Below are 12,149 nucleotides of genomic sequence, written 5' to 3'. Positions count from 1 at the left end.
GGCCATTCCAGGTGCCCCTTCAGTGTCCCCCGTGACCTCAGAGCCATCTGTGGGCTCCCCTCAGACCCCTCAGGGTGAGTCTGTCCACAGCACCCTTGGCTGCTCAGGGGTCAGGACTGAGGGGGCGTCTGCGACCCAAATTCCTCTTAGATCAGGATCAAGTGAGAGCAGTGCTGGCCCCGTGGAGGCCCGTCCCCTTCTGTGCAGGACAGCGGGTCCCCTCCTCTGTGTGATTTGTCCCTGGTGGCCAGAGCCCCCCTTCCTCTGTGTGTCCCCTCAGCCCTGAGGAGGAGGGAGCGCCTCTCTGTGGAGGGGGTGAGGGTGTGGGGAGAAGCCTGGGGGTGACCCTGAATTCCTAAACGCCTCATTCTTTATTGTGTGTGAAGCTCTCCACACAAGAGACCCACCGTCCCCCGTGTCGTGTCTTACGAAGTGACTCCCTCCTGGGAATCTCTTTTGCAGGCACACGTCACAGGCTGCAGTGAACAGGGCCTAGTGATGTTCTTGGCAGTTTTTATTGAGACTCTGAAGGGCTTTGAGCAGCATCTGTTCCCAGGGAGCCTGATACGTGGGGCTGTTAGGATCAACAGAGCCCCAATAGTGGGTTTGAAAAGACATAGTTAGGGGAGTGTTTGGTTGGAAAAGAACAGCCTGACTGAAGTTTGCCCAGCACTGCGTGTGTGTGTTACACAGATGGTGTGTGACTATGAGATTTTCAATTCACCAAAATGCGTTTAATGGATTAGTGAAAATGTAAGGTCATTACTTAAAATTAGTGCCGGATTTTTTTTTTTTTTTTTTTTGCGATAACGCATGCCTCTCACTGCTGTGGTCTCTCCCGCCGTGGAGCACAGGCTCCGGACGCGCAGGCTCAGCGGCCATGGCTCACGGGCCCAGCCGCTCCGCGGCATGTGGGATCTTCCCGGACCGGGGCACGAACCCGTGTCCCCTGCATTGGCAGGCGGACTCTCAACCACTGCGCCACCAGGGAAGCCCTATTCATATTTTTCTAAATTGTTTGAATGGTTTTAGTTCGTTTGACTTCCCATGTAAATTTTACAGTCAGCTTGTCTATATCTATTTAAAAAATTCAGCCACTGGAATTTTTATTGTAATAACATTGAAGTTGTAGATCAGTTTGGGGAGAATTGGCATCTTTACTATTTTAACTATTCCAAACCATGCGCGTAGCCTGTCTCTCTATGTATTTAGATCTTCTCTGATTTATTTCATCAGAATTTTGTAGTTTTCAGCATAGAGTTCCTGTTCATATTTTGTTAGATTTATAGCAAGTATTTCATGTGTTTTGGAGCTATTGTAAATGGTAGTGGGGTTTTTTGTTTGGTTTTTTTTGCGGTACGCGGGCCTCTCACTGTTGTGGCCTCTCCCGTTGCGGAGCACAGGCTCCGGACGCGCAGGCTCAGCGGCCATGGCTCACGGGCCTAGCCGCTCTGCGGCATGTGGGATCTTCCCGGACTGGGGCACGAACCCGTGTCCCCTCAATCGGCAGGCGGACTCAACCACTGCACCACCAGGGAAGCCCTAGTGCATGAATTTAACTGAAGGAAAACCTATGTTCTATTTTCATTTTGCATTGATAAGTGTAACATTTCTGAAATACTATATTTATCTTTGTAAATACTGTATTTTTATCAAGGACATTTTAATAAAATGACACAACAGGTATCCTATGAAATTTTATTTATTATCAAGTGAAAAAGGAGTCTGAGTGAGGCAGGGCCAGAACCAACCTCTCTCTGCCACTCATAACATCTCCACTGGAAGATTTTTTTTTGGCTGCATTGGGTCTTCGTTGTTGGGTCTTCGTTGCTGCGCGTGGGCTTTCTCTAGTTGTGGCGAGCGGGGGCTACTCTTCATTGCGGTGCACAGGCTTCTCATTGCGGTGGCTTCTCTTGTTGTGGAGCATGGGCTCTAGGCACGTGGGCCTCAGTAGTTGTGGCCCGTGGGCTCAGTAGTTGTGGCTCACAGGCTCTAAAGCACAGGCTCAATACTTGTGGCGCACGGGCTTAGTTGCTCCATGGCATGTGGGATCTACCAAGAACAGGGCTCAAACCCGTGTCCCCTGCATTGGCAGGCAGATTCTCAACCACTGCACCACCAGGGAAGTCCCCACTTGGAGATTTTTATCTCTGAGCATGGAAGTTTTGTCTGTGAAAGCATGAGCCGGCTGAGGTATCAGAGCAATGGGTCAGTCTCAGATTTGAGGGGAGGAAAAGCATATGACAGGGTCAGATTTGTCATTCTCAGGAAATTCAGAAGTGACAACAGAAGGTCACCCTGAGTTAGACGTGGTCCAGGCAGAGCAGCAGTGACTGTCTCAGGGGGAGGGCACAGGGGAGCTTTTAGTCTCACTTCCCTGTGGGTCTGGAGCACAGTGTAAGTACCAGTGTTGCTGTGAACTGTAGCACAGTAATAGTCAGCCTCGTCCTCGGGCTGCAGCGCAGAGATGAGCAGGAGCCCTGAGTTGGCCGAAGCATCTTTGGATCCAGAGAAGCGGCTGGGGACCCCAGAGCCCTGGTACTTATCAGAGTCTGACTTGAACCTCAGGAGGTACCGGGGAGAGCTCCCTGGCTTCTGCTGGTACCAGAATATGTGGTAGCCGCCAACAATGTACCCACTGCTCAGGGTGCAGGTGAGTCTGGCTGATGCTCCAGGAGATGCAGAGAGGGAGGGAGGCTGAGTCAGCACAGGCTGGGAGAGGCACCCTGCAGACACAGACACATCAGATGAGGAGAAGGGACAGGAGGCAGCTACTCGGGGACCTGAGCCAGAAGGAATTCCTCAGGCTGGGATGGGCCCTGGTCTCTGAGGCCTGTCTTACCTGTGCAGAGAGAGAGGAACACGAGCAGGAGAGGAGTCCAGGCCATGGTGCTCACAGCCCCCTGGTCCCCACAGTGGGGCTGGGCTGCCCCAGGCCTCCTTTTCTCCCCCAGCCTCTGCCAGAGGAGGGGCTCCCATGCAAATGGGTGTCTACCCAGGGCCCACCCAGCCCCTCCCTGAGCCCTGGTGCTGGAGCTCAGCTCACAGCCCAGACTCAAGGGGATGGAGGGCAGCTTCCCCCTTGGGACCCCCTGGGAGGAAGCACCTGCTGAGACCACGCAGGCCCTGCTCAGGGGCCTCTGCCAGCCAGAGAGGACACACTGCCGAGTCCCCACCAGGGAGCACAGGCCCCGCCCCCAGGCCCAGCTCCTGAAGCGAAAGGTCCTCCCTGAGCAGCCGTGCAGGGACCCCAGGGCAGTCCCACAGTGCCGCCAGCTGGTAACATGTGGAAAATGGAAAAAATAACACATAACTGGTAGGAAAGAAGAGATTAAAATGCATGCTTTTCAATGAAGATACAACATTGGCTCTATTTGAGGAAATACGTAAATGCACTCCTTTCCAAAGTAAAAAAATTTATTATTGAATTTCTGCTGAAAGATATGATATATACATTTTATTGGGAATAGCTAAGAAATCTTCAGCAATCATATGGTTCCAATAGATTTGCTTTGTGTATTTATTACAAAACATTGAAAAAGATGTAAAATTTCTTAGTTCTTTTGAGACAGCAGTTAAAACAGTTACACATGCACCACATAAATTGAACACCAAAGAGGAACACTGACAAACCACTATCAATGAATATTGATCCAAATGTTCCAAAAAAAATGTCAATGAAGAAATATTTATACTGGTTTAATAAATCGATACTGAATCTAAATGTCATTTTTTCAAATATACAACTTGTGTTTTATATTAAGACATTAAAAAATAAATTTAACACCAATAATAGCAAATCCACATAAAATAGAATCAAACAACACATTTGTAATATGCTAATACACACTCTTCACACATGCTTAAGTGCACACAGGTTACCCTATGGGGCCTCTGCCCCCCAAGCTTGTCTCACCCTCGGCACAGACGCTCCCAGGAGCCCCGCTCCTCCTTGGAGACACCTTCTGACTCCTCACCTTCTAACAGCCCCTCCTTGACCCAGACGTGGCAAAGACCCCACAGAGGACTCGGAGGAGGTGACCCGAATCTGAACCCTGTGGTCAGGGAGGCCACCAGGAGCTCCTGGGTGACCGGGCCTCACAGGAAGGAGGGTCCCACATCAGGGAGGACAGTTTGCCCAGCGCTCTGGAGCCCTGAGTGGTTTCCCCGCTGTCTGGCCCAGCCCCCTCTCTGGGACTCTGCACTGCGCCCCCTGCTGGCCACAGGCACCTCCTCCAGCCACTGGGATGTCCCAGCCCCCTTGCAGAGTGTCCCATTGTACAGCAGGCTTTGCTGATGTTACTCCCAGGAGAGTCAGGTGACGGGGCCTTTCCAGGTCCACCCTGGAGACAGGAATACCCTCACCCTGGGACTCTCGTCTCCATGGAAACTGACCATATTTCCAAAATGTGCATCTCTGTGAACTGTAGCCCCACAGCCCAGCCCTGCCTGCTGTGCAAACACAGCACGTGTGTATGAAAGGACAGTGACAGGGAGCAGCAGGCCACACACATGGTGACGTGTCCTGTGTGCAGGTTGGGGTGTGCTCAGGGGTGGGGACAAAGGAGCCTGAACAAAGCTGTAATGGGTCAGCAGGAATGTGAGGGAGGAGTCAGGTGATCCCCCTGCAGAGACAGGCAGAGCCCTCGGGCCAGAGGTCAGGGCATGTGCCAAGGTCAGAAGAAGGGAGAGGGTGGCTCCTGGTGAGGCTGGTGAGCGCTCACTCGAGGTCAGGGAAGTGGACCCTCTGAGCTTGTGACTCCAGCTCCTTCAAATGGAACAGAAAGAAAAGTCAGGGAAAAGATTATCCCCTTAATTAAACCCTGAAATCCTGTTTTTACTAAGTCTTAGTGCATGTGAATATGCATATGTTTATACAGCCTCAGCTCCATTCACTGACATTATTACTTTTAATAACCGGCATCGCACCCATCAGTGTCAGTGGGAACCCAGCCCGGTCTTGTCCTGGGACAGCAACTGGTGCTCTGTGAGCCCCACGTGCCCGGTGAAGCCGGGAGCTCAGGGCTCGGGGCTCACCACCCCCCTGGCATGAAGCACCGGGTGAGGAGCCAGCCTGCCGTCCCAGGCTGAGCAGGAATAATCAACCTCGGCCTCGGCCTGGAGCCCAGAGATGCTCAGGGAGGCCCTGCCGCCTGACCTGGAGCCCAAGAACCTCTCTGAGACCCTGGGCGCCGGTTGTGACTCCTGTGGGTCAGGAGTTTGGGGACCCAGCCAGGTTGTTGCTGCACAAGCTGCCCCCTCGCTGCCAACGTTGTTGCTGTTTCCAGGGCAGGAGAGTGTGGCCATCTGTCCCGGGGATGCAGTCGCTGTGAGGGGACAGAGAGGAGGCTGAGAGCAGGACCCTGCTCCCTGTGCAGGAGAGAGGGCTGAGGAGCAGAGCTGGGGGTCCCCGGCCCACCCCCAGGTGAGGTCGTCCCCCCATGTGGGGAGAGAGGAGGTGAGCAGGAGGGGCGCCCAGGTCACGGTGAAGCCTCAGACACGGAGCCCTCAGCGCTGGTGTAGGGACCGTGCTCCCCGAAGTCCCTTTCTATCCCCCAGATCCACATGCGGCAGAGTCACATCTGCACATAGACCTGCTGTCTGTGCTCCTGGCCTCCCTGCCCTGGGTGCCCACAGGGAGAAGGAGGGACCCAGGGGGAGGTGCCTGGCTCCTGGTGACCCCTGGGTCCTGGCAGGTCAGCGTGGCCCAGTGAGCACACGGATGGCTGGACCCCCTGGAGTCCTGAGCAGTTTTCCAGTGGGAAGGGGCCATGTCAGGATTGTCCCACACTGTCCCTCATGGCCTCAGAGCCCCTTTTTCAGTCCTGTTGTGTTGTGGTCGTTGCTTTTCTAAAGTACCGACAGGATCTCTTTTGACTCCCTTCCTTTGATGGGTGAGTTTAGGGAATTGGGATGAGATGGGTGAGTTTAGGAAATTGGGGTGAGATGGGTGAGTTTAGGGAATTGGGGTGAGATGGGTGAGTTTAGGAAATTGGGGTGAGATGGGTGAGACTCAGAGTTTGACCCCTGGGAGGAAGCAAGAGGAAGCAGTGACCGGAACCCACAGTGACCTGTGAGCAGGAACCCTGCCCAGTGCAGAGAGGACACACTGCTGAGTCCCCATCACACACACAGGCCCCAACGCCCCAGACCTGGGAGTTTGGGGGGTCACACAGCAGGGGGCGCCCATTTTGCAGACCCAGGGGAGACCAACAGCGCCCCCTGCTGCTCCTGGTCAAAGTCCAGCTCTGGGTGGAAGTGATGCTGGGGCCCTGGGCTGATGGCTGGTCACTGTCAGTCCATGAACATCCACGACCACGCCCTGTACTGTGAGCACAGTTAGTGATAGACACTAATTGTTCAATTTCTCAGAAAGCAACACTTTCCAAAATGAAACATACACATATTTAAAAATCTACCAATGTAGTCATCAGTAAAATGTAAAAGAATTTTAATATTACATTACAAAATATAGAACTATATATAAAATTACATATAAAACTATGTCAGCTTTAATTAAGTGATGCTCAAAATCAGAAAAGCTAAAAAGTGTGGGGAAAAGCTATAAAAGAGCAGGAACTGTCTCTAGGACACCATCGAACATGGAATTTTTTAAATGCTTATTTTCCATCATTAGCTTCACGATGCAATGACTATAAGCATGTGGTATATAAACAGACCAGCAAATGTGCTATGGATCTAGCTGTTGCACATATATGAAAAAATCATAAATATTAATTTATTCTGCATCATCAAGTTAATGAAGTTGGGTATGTCTGTTAATTCTCGTTGGACAAGAATAGTCGTGCTGGTCATACTGGGGTCTCTCAGTGTCATTGTTGGTTGATATGATTGGGAGCTGGGCCCCCTCCCCATCTATAGTCAGAGAGGGGTCCCCTTGGAGAGATGGACACACCTGGGAGAGACTGGAGGAGGCACGTGGCCATGAACCACTGGACAGGAGACGGGGCCCCGGAGCCTCACTCCCCACGGGGTGCTGACCATTTCCACCCTCTCTCTGCCTCTCCTGCCTCTAAGGGCTGAGCCCTCTGAGCACATGAGTCAGTTTTGGTAGCACTTCCCCATGGGTTTATATCGCTGTGCAATAGTAACTACCACTACTCACGTAGAGACCACAGTAATAGTCAGCCTCGTCCTCAGGCTGGGCCCCCGTGATGGTGAGGGTGCCTTTGTTCCCAATGATGGATCCAGAGAAGCGATCAGGGACCCCAGAGGGGCGGCTGTTTGTGTTGTAGATAACAGTTTTGGGAGCCTGGCCTGGGGTCTGCTGGTACCAGCTGGGATAGTAACCAGTAGTGACTGACCCGGAGCTAAGGCCACAGGTGAGAGTGATCGTCCCTCCTGAAGACACTGACACCGACGGCTCCTGGACCACAGTCTGAGAATCCACCCCTAAAACTGACAGGAGAGAGACAGGGCTTGTTATGGAGACAGTATCCCCTGAGGCCCTGCTTGTAGGTGCCCCCAAGGATGCAGAGTCCCAGCGCCTGACCTAAGCCATAAGTGAGGAGCCCGAGCAGAAGCGCTGAACAGGCCATGGTGGGGACACTCCAAGGACACAGCCTCCTCAGCCTCCTGGGCTGGAGTGTGGGGTCCTCGGGCCTTTTCACGCCTCCCAGACCTGTTAGGAGGAGGAGGGGCCTCATGCAAATCAGCTTCCTGCCTCTCTGTGCCCAGCATCACCTGATGTCCCCTGGGGGAGGTCTTGAAGGAGGCAGATGGTGGGGCTTCACAGAGACCGGGGACAGCACAGGGATGAGACGCTGAGTGATGAGCTTGACATCCTTCCCCTAATCGGCTCCCCCACATCCTACGTTTCTCAAACCTGAATTCTTCTTTGCAGAGCCTGAAGGCTGAGTTATAAATGGATGTGCTCTCCACCTCCTGGCCCCAGGGATCTAGTTCATCCCAAACATCACATTCATCCCGTGACTGTGACCCTCGCTCCCTCCCCAGTGGAATCACTTCTTGCTCCTTGTGGAGGATCAGTGAGCACTGCTTCCTCCAGCAGGAAACCCAGTGCAGACCCGCAGAGTCCTGTGTGGTCTGTGGAGGGACCGGGGTCTCCGCTGACACAGTCTTTGACACCATTGCTGGTCACAACAGTCCAGTGCGTCCAGGCTGGGCATGCTGACACCCAGACCAGCACCAGATGTGGGGGACAGCTCCCCTTTTCTCTGAGAAGCCATCAAGAAACTAGGGTGGCTTCAATGTACCTGCAGTTTTTTAGAAGAAAAGTAATAATACAACCATTAAAGTTTGAGATTCTTCCAAAACATCAGATAAAAATAGGAAAACATGTGACTTATAATCAGAAATTAAAATTATACTGTATCTGAACACGTTGGTGTGAACATCATGGAGCATTTTTTATCTGAATTTCCCTAAACGGTCTGATATGGAGCAGAAGGGCTGGTAAGAGCAAGCGAGGGGGGTTGGGATGAAAGAGGAGCGTGGGAAGAGAAAAATTCTCCAGTTAAGTTTTGACGTACGGCCACAAAATGCTTGTTCTCACAGTGTGATATGAAATGTGATTTCATATTCATTTCAGAGTTGCTGCTACAGTGTCTGTTTCACACAATGTGCGTGGTAATTGTGCTCCTTTCTCATTATCTGTGTCTGAGGCCTCAAATCCTGTCAGACAGAGATCCACACTAGACGCTTTGATGCCTGTTAAATAAAGTTCCTCTGCTACAGTGGGAAAGATATGTAATTTTGTGTGCATCAGATTTGAAGATAAGGAGGATTTAACACGTAAGAGAAAAAGGGAGAATTAGAAGGAATAATTGCACAGTGATTGTCCTCAGATATTTCAGGATCACCTGACAGGTGAGTTTGCCCCTACCAGGGGTCTGGGGTCATTACGGGTCCACCTTCACCTTAAGACATGTAAAAGGTGTAAGGTTGTGAGTATCAAAGTGGCTCAGACCTCATCCTAATTCTCCGTGGTTCTCTTACAGTTTGACGTTGTCACTGTGGTGGTTGTTGTAGATTCTCCTGCTGGGTCCCCTCAGCCCACCTGGCACAGGCCTTTTTTTTTTTTAAATGGCTAACACGTGCCAAGTTTTGGAATGCAGCCTACAATATTACCCATCCCTAGCACTCAATAAGTATTAGCTTTTAATGTTATGAGAATAATGAAGTGTTTGTTATTAATAAATACTAGCTGTTAATATTATGTGAATGCTGAAGTGTTTTACTGCAGCCAGATCCCAGAGATTGTGAGAGGCTAGGCTGTGTTGCTGGGGGGAATATACCAGTTTGTCTTCTGGGTCTGGGGGCTTTCTGTTCCTAGTGAATGTAGTCAGTCACCTGGGACACTTACTTCTCCAAGGGGATGGGTGGGGTCTGGAGATGTGGCTGGGTGAGCATGGTAACTCTTTCTCTCACCAAGTGTGTGCAGAGGTGGAGGGCTACCAGCTACTCCAATTTGACATGACTGCTCTTCACCCTACTGGGAGTGTGTCTGCCTATGGATCTCTATATTTCTGTCACTTGTAGGGAGGCACAGGCCTTTTGATGCCTGTCTTTGCCATGGAGTAGAATTCCAGGGGTTGGGTATCTAATATCTAGGTCCAAAAGAACAAATATTTTTCCACCTTCCTCCCAAAGAACCAGAGCGGGGTGATCTGTGGACCTTTGGGGATTAAACTGGGAGAGGTGAGCACATGATGGGGTTGCTTTGAACGCGCAGATCAATTGGGCGATTGATCAACACCTTCACAGGATGAAGTCCTCCAATCCATGAACAGGTCTCCTTTCACTTATTTACACCTGCTTTAATTGTTCTCAGCAATGTTTTGTAGTTTTCAGTTTATAAGCCTCTCACCTACTCGGCTAATCCTAGTCCTAAGTACTTTATTCTTTTTGATGCCCTCATGAATGGAATTTTTTTAAATATCCTTTGTGCTTCTTCATTTTTAGTAACTAGAAAACCAACAGCTTTTTATAGGGCATTACTCCTCTTAATCCTGTGAGAGACCCTAGATAGAGTCCGGTTAGGGTTTGTGATAAGTGTTTCTTCTCCCTTTTGTAGGGCAGGTAACAAACAATGGAGAGGAGGGAATATTGAGGTGGGGTCTGCCGCCCGTGGACAGTAAGATGAGCCACACAAAGGGGCGGCCCTGGACGTGTGACCATCTAAGGGACTGAAATGGCCCAGCGCTGCCTCCACTAATTATGGGGGAAAGGAAAGGCAAAACACTTTTTCTTTTCAGTTTGAGAAAAATGTCATTAATGTATCAAGAACTTATGTAGTGATTTGTGAAGCAAATATGGTGAAAGCGCCCACTATTCTCCGATTGGGGCCTGATGATGCTAATTTGTGGAAACGCCACAAATCAGGAGCAGCCAATGTGACTTTTAGCTCCATTATTATTCAGCACCATTCAGCAAGTACTAGACACCGCAATTAAACAGGAAGAATCAATGGTTGGATCATTGAGGGGCATGGAGAGGTAGTTGTTCCAAAAGACCCAAATGTATGATGCACCTTAGATGCTCTGGTGTCAGTGCAAAAGTGTCCGAAGAAATCTCCCCTGTGAGCAAAGCACAGGCGTTCATCCTGAGGGCTGATGAGAGGGGCGTCATAGCCCTAGAAACTCCTGGGAATTGACAGATGACCCCAATGATGGAGGCTCAGGGTTCCCGAGTCAGAGTTCAGGTCTGAGATGACCTCCACCGACCCCCACCTCAGCCCCTGAGCTTCAGGGCAAAGAACGCTGCATCCCCAGCGACGGGCACGTGGCTTTTCTGTTTCCTCTGAGACCCTCCCCTAGGAATGGGCTGCTGAAGGGACTTTGAGGACAGAGGGGAAAGAGGAGCCTCCACACCCCGGCAGGCCCCCAGGGATGAACGTGGACCCAGGGCGGCAGCAGAAGCAGCAACAGAAGCTCCAGCCAGAGCCTGAGCAGGAAGCTGCTGGTGGCCCCACCTCCCGCAGATGAGAAAGGAGTCCTGGTCTCAGTTCCCGCAGGCCTGGAGCTACCTGGTAGGAAATCTACGTGGGTCACAATTGCATGTTTGTTTATTTGTTGTTGTTATACAGTTCCCTGTTTTGGTCACCCAGTCCCCACTGTACATTCTTTGACTTTTATTTATGTCTTTGCCCAGAGAATATCAAAATGTTAGGGGAACAATGTCTATTGTTCTTTATTACATCTGTGGGTTCTCCTTGGCCTGTGAATGTTATTCTGGCAGTACTTAATTTCTTTTGACTCTCTAATGTACTAAATGTATACATTTCCAATTTATAGACATTTATTTACAATTTCTGTCAATAAGAGGTTGACATAAAAAGAATATTATTGTAAATGCAACTCTCACCCTTTTTAAGAAGTTCTTCCTGCATTTCTGACCTAAGGAACCCTCAGGACCTGCTCCCTGATCTGCGTCATCCTCTGATCAATGATTTTTTTTAATGTTTATTCATTTATTTATATTAGTTTTGGCTGCATCAGGTCTTAGTTGTAGCGCACGGCCCTCTGGTTGTGGCCCACCTGCTCAGTAGTTGCGGTGCGCGGGCTTGGTTGCCCCGCGGCATGTGGGATCTTAGTTCCCCACCTAGAGATCGAACTTGTGTCCCTGGCATTGGAAGGTGTATTCTTAACCACTGAACCACCAGAGAAGTCCCTGATCAATGATTTTTGTTAAGAGCTTCATGGATTTAATGGTGGTTTGGATTTATAAGGTCCAAGGCCAGGACAACTGGTATTTATCCAATATCATCCCCAACAGAGTGGGAATGGCATTTGAAGTCGTGGGGTTAAACTGGAGAAAGTAGCAAGCGAAGGATCTGAAGGCCACGTCCTTACTGAGGGGGGTCTCCCGGGCCTGGAGATGAGGAGCTTCTCAAGAGCTCAAGAGAAACAGAGCAGCTCAGCTCACTTAAGCCTTCAGGATCAGGGACAGATCAGAGACTCTGGACCAGGGGCAGGAGGCCTGCAGGGAGCGGTTGGAGGACCAGCGGGGGACCAGTCACAGGTGCTGGATGTCCACTTCCCTGTCGTCCCACCAACCAGGCAAGGGATAGTTCGTAGCTTGGCACTTGGTGATTCTGTTTGCACTGGTGCCCAGTCAAACTCATACTGCTCACCCCAGGACAGGCCAATGAATGGAGAGACGAGGTC

At 50.7% G+C, this 12,149-nt stretch overlaps 1 gene segment (V, D, J or C); it reads right to left on the bottom strand.

Annotated features, from left to right (window-relative positions):
• Positions 1 to 2,293: 2,293 nt before the first annotated feature.
• LOC111162660 (immunoglobulin lambda variable 5-39-like) lies at positions 2,294 to 2,888 on the bottom strand. The segment is given in 3 exon segments: positions 2,294 to 2,298; positions 2,406 to 2,726; positions 2,843 to 2,888. Coding segments are annotated over 3 exon segments (372 nt in total).
• Between the last annotated feature and the right edge of the window lie 9,261 nt (positions 2,889 to 12,149).

Source organism: Delphinapterus leucas, chromosome 14, assembly GCF_059928025.1.
Source record: "Delphinapterus leucas isolate spDelLeu-1000000601 "Yukka" chromosome 14, BTC_Dleu_Yukka2, whole genome shotgun sequence".
Taxonomy (NCBI): domain Eukaryota; kingdom Metazoa; phylum Chordata; class Mammalia; order Artiodactyla; family Monodontidae; genus Delphinapterus; species Delphinapterus leucas.
This window is presented reverse-complemented; position numbering and strand designations above follow the sequence as displayed.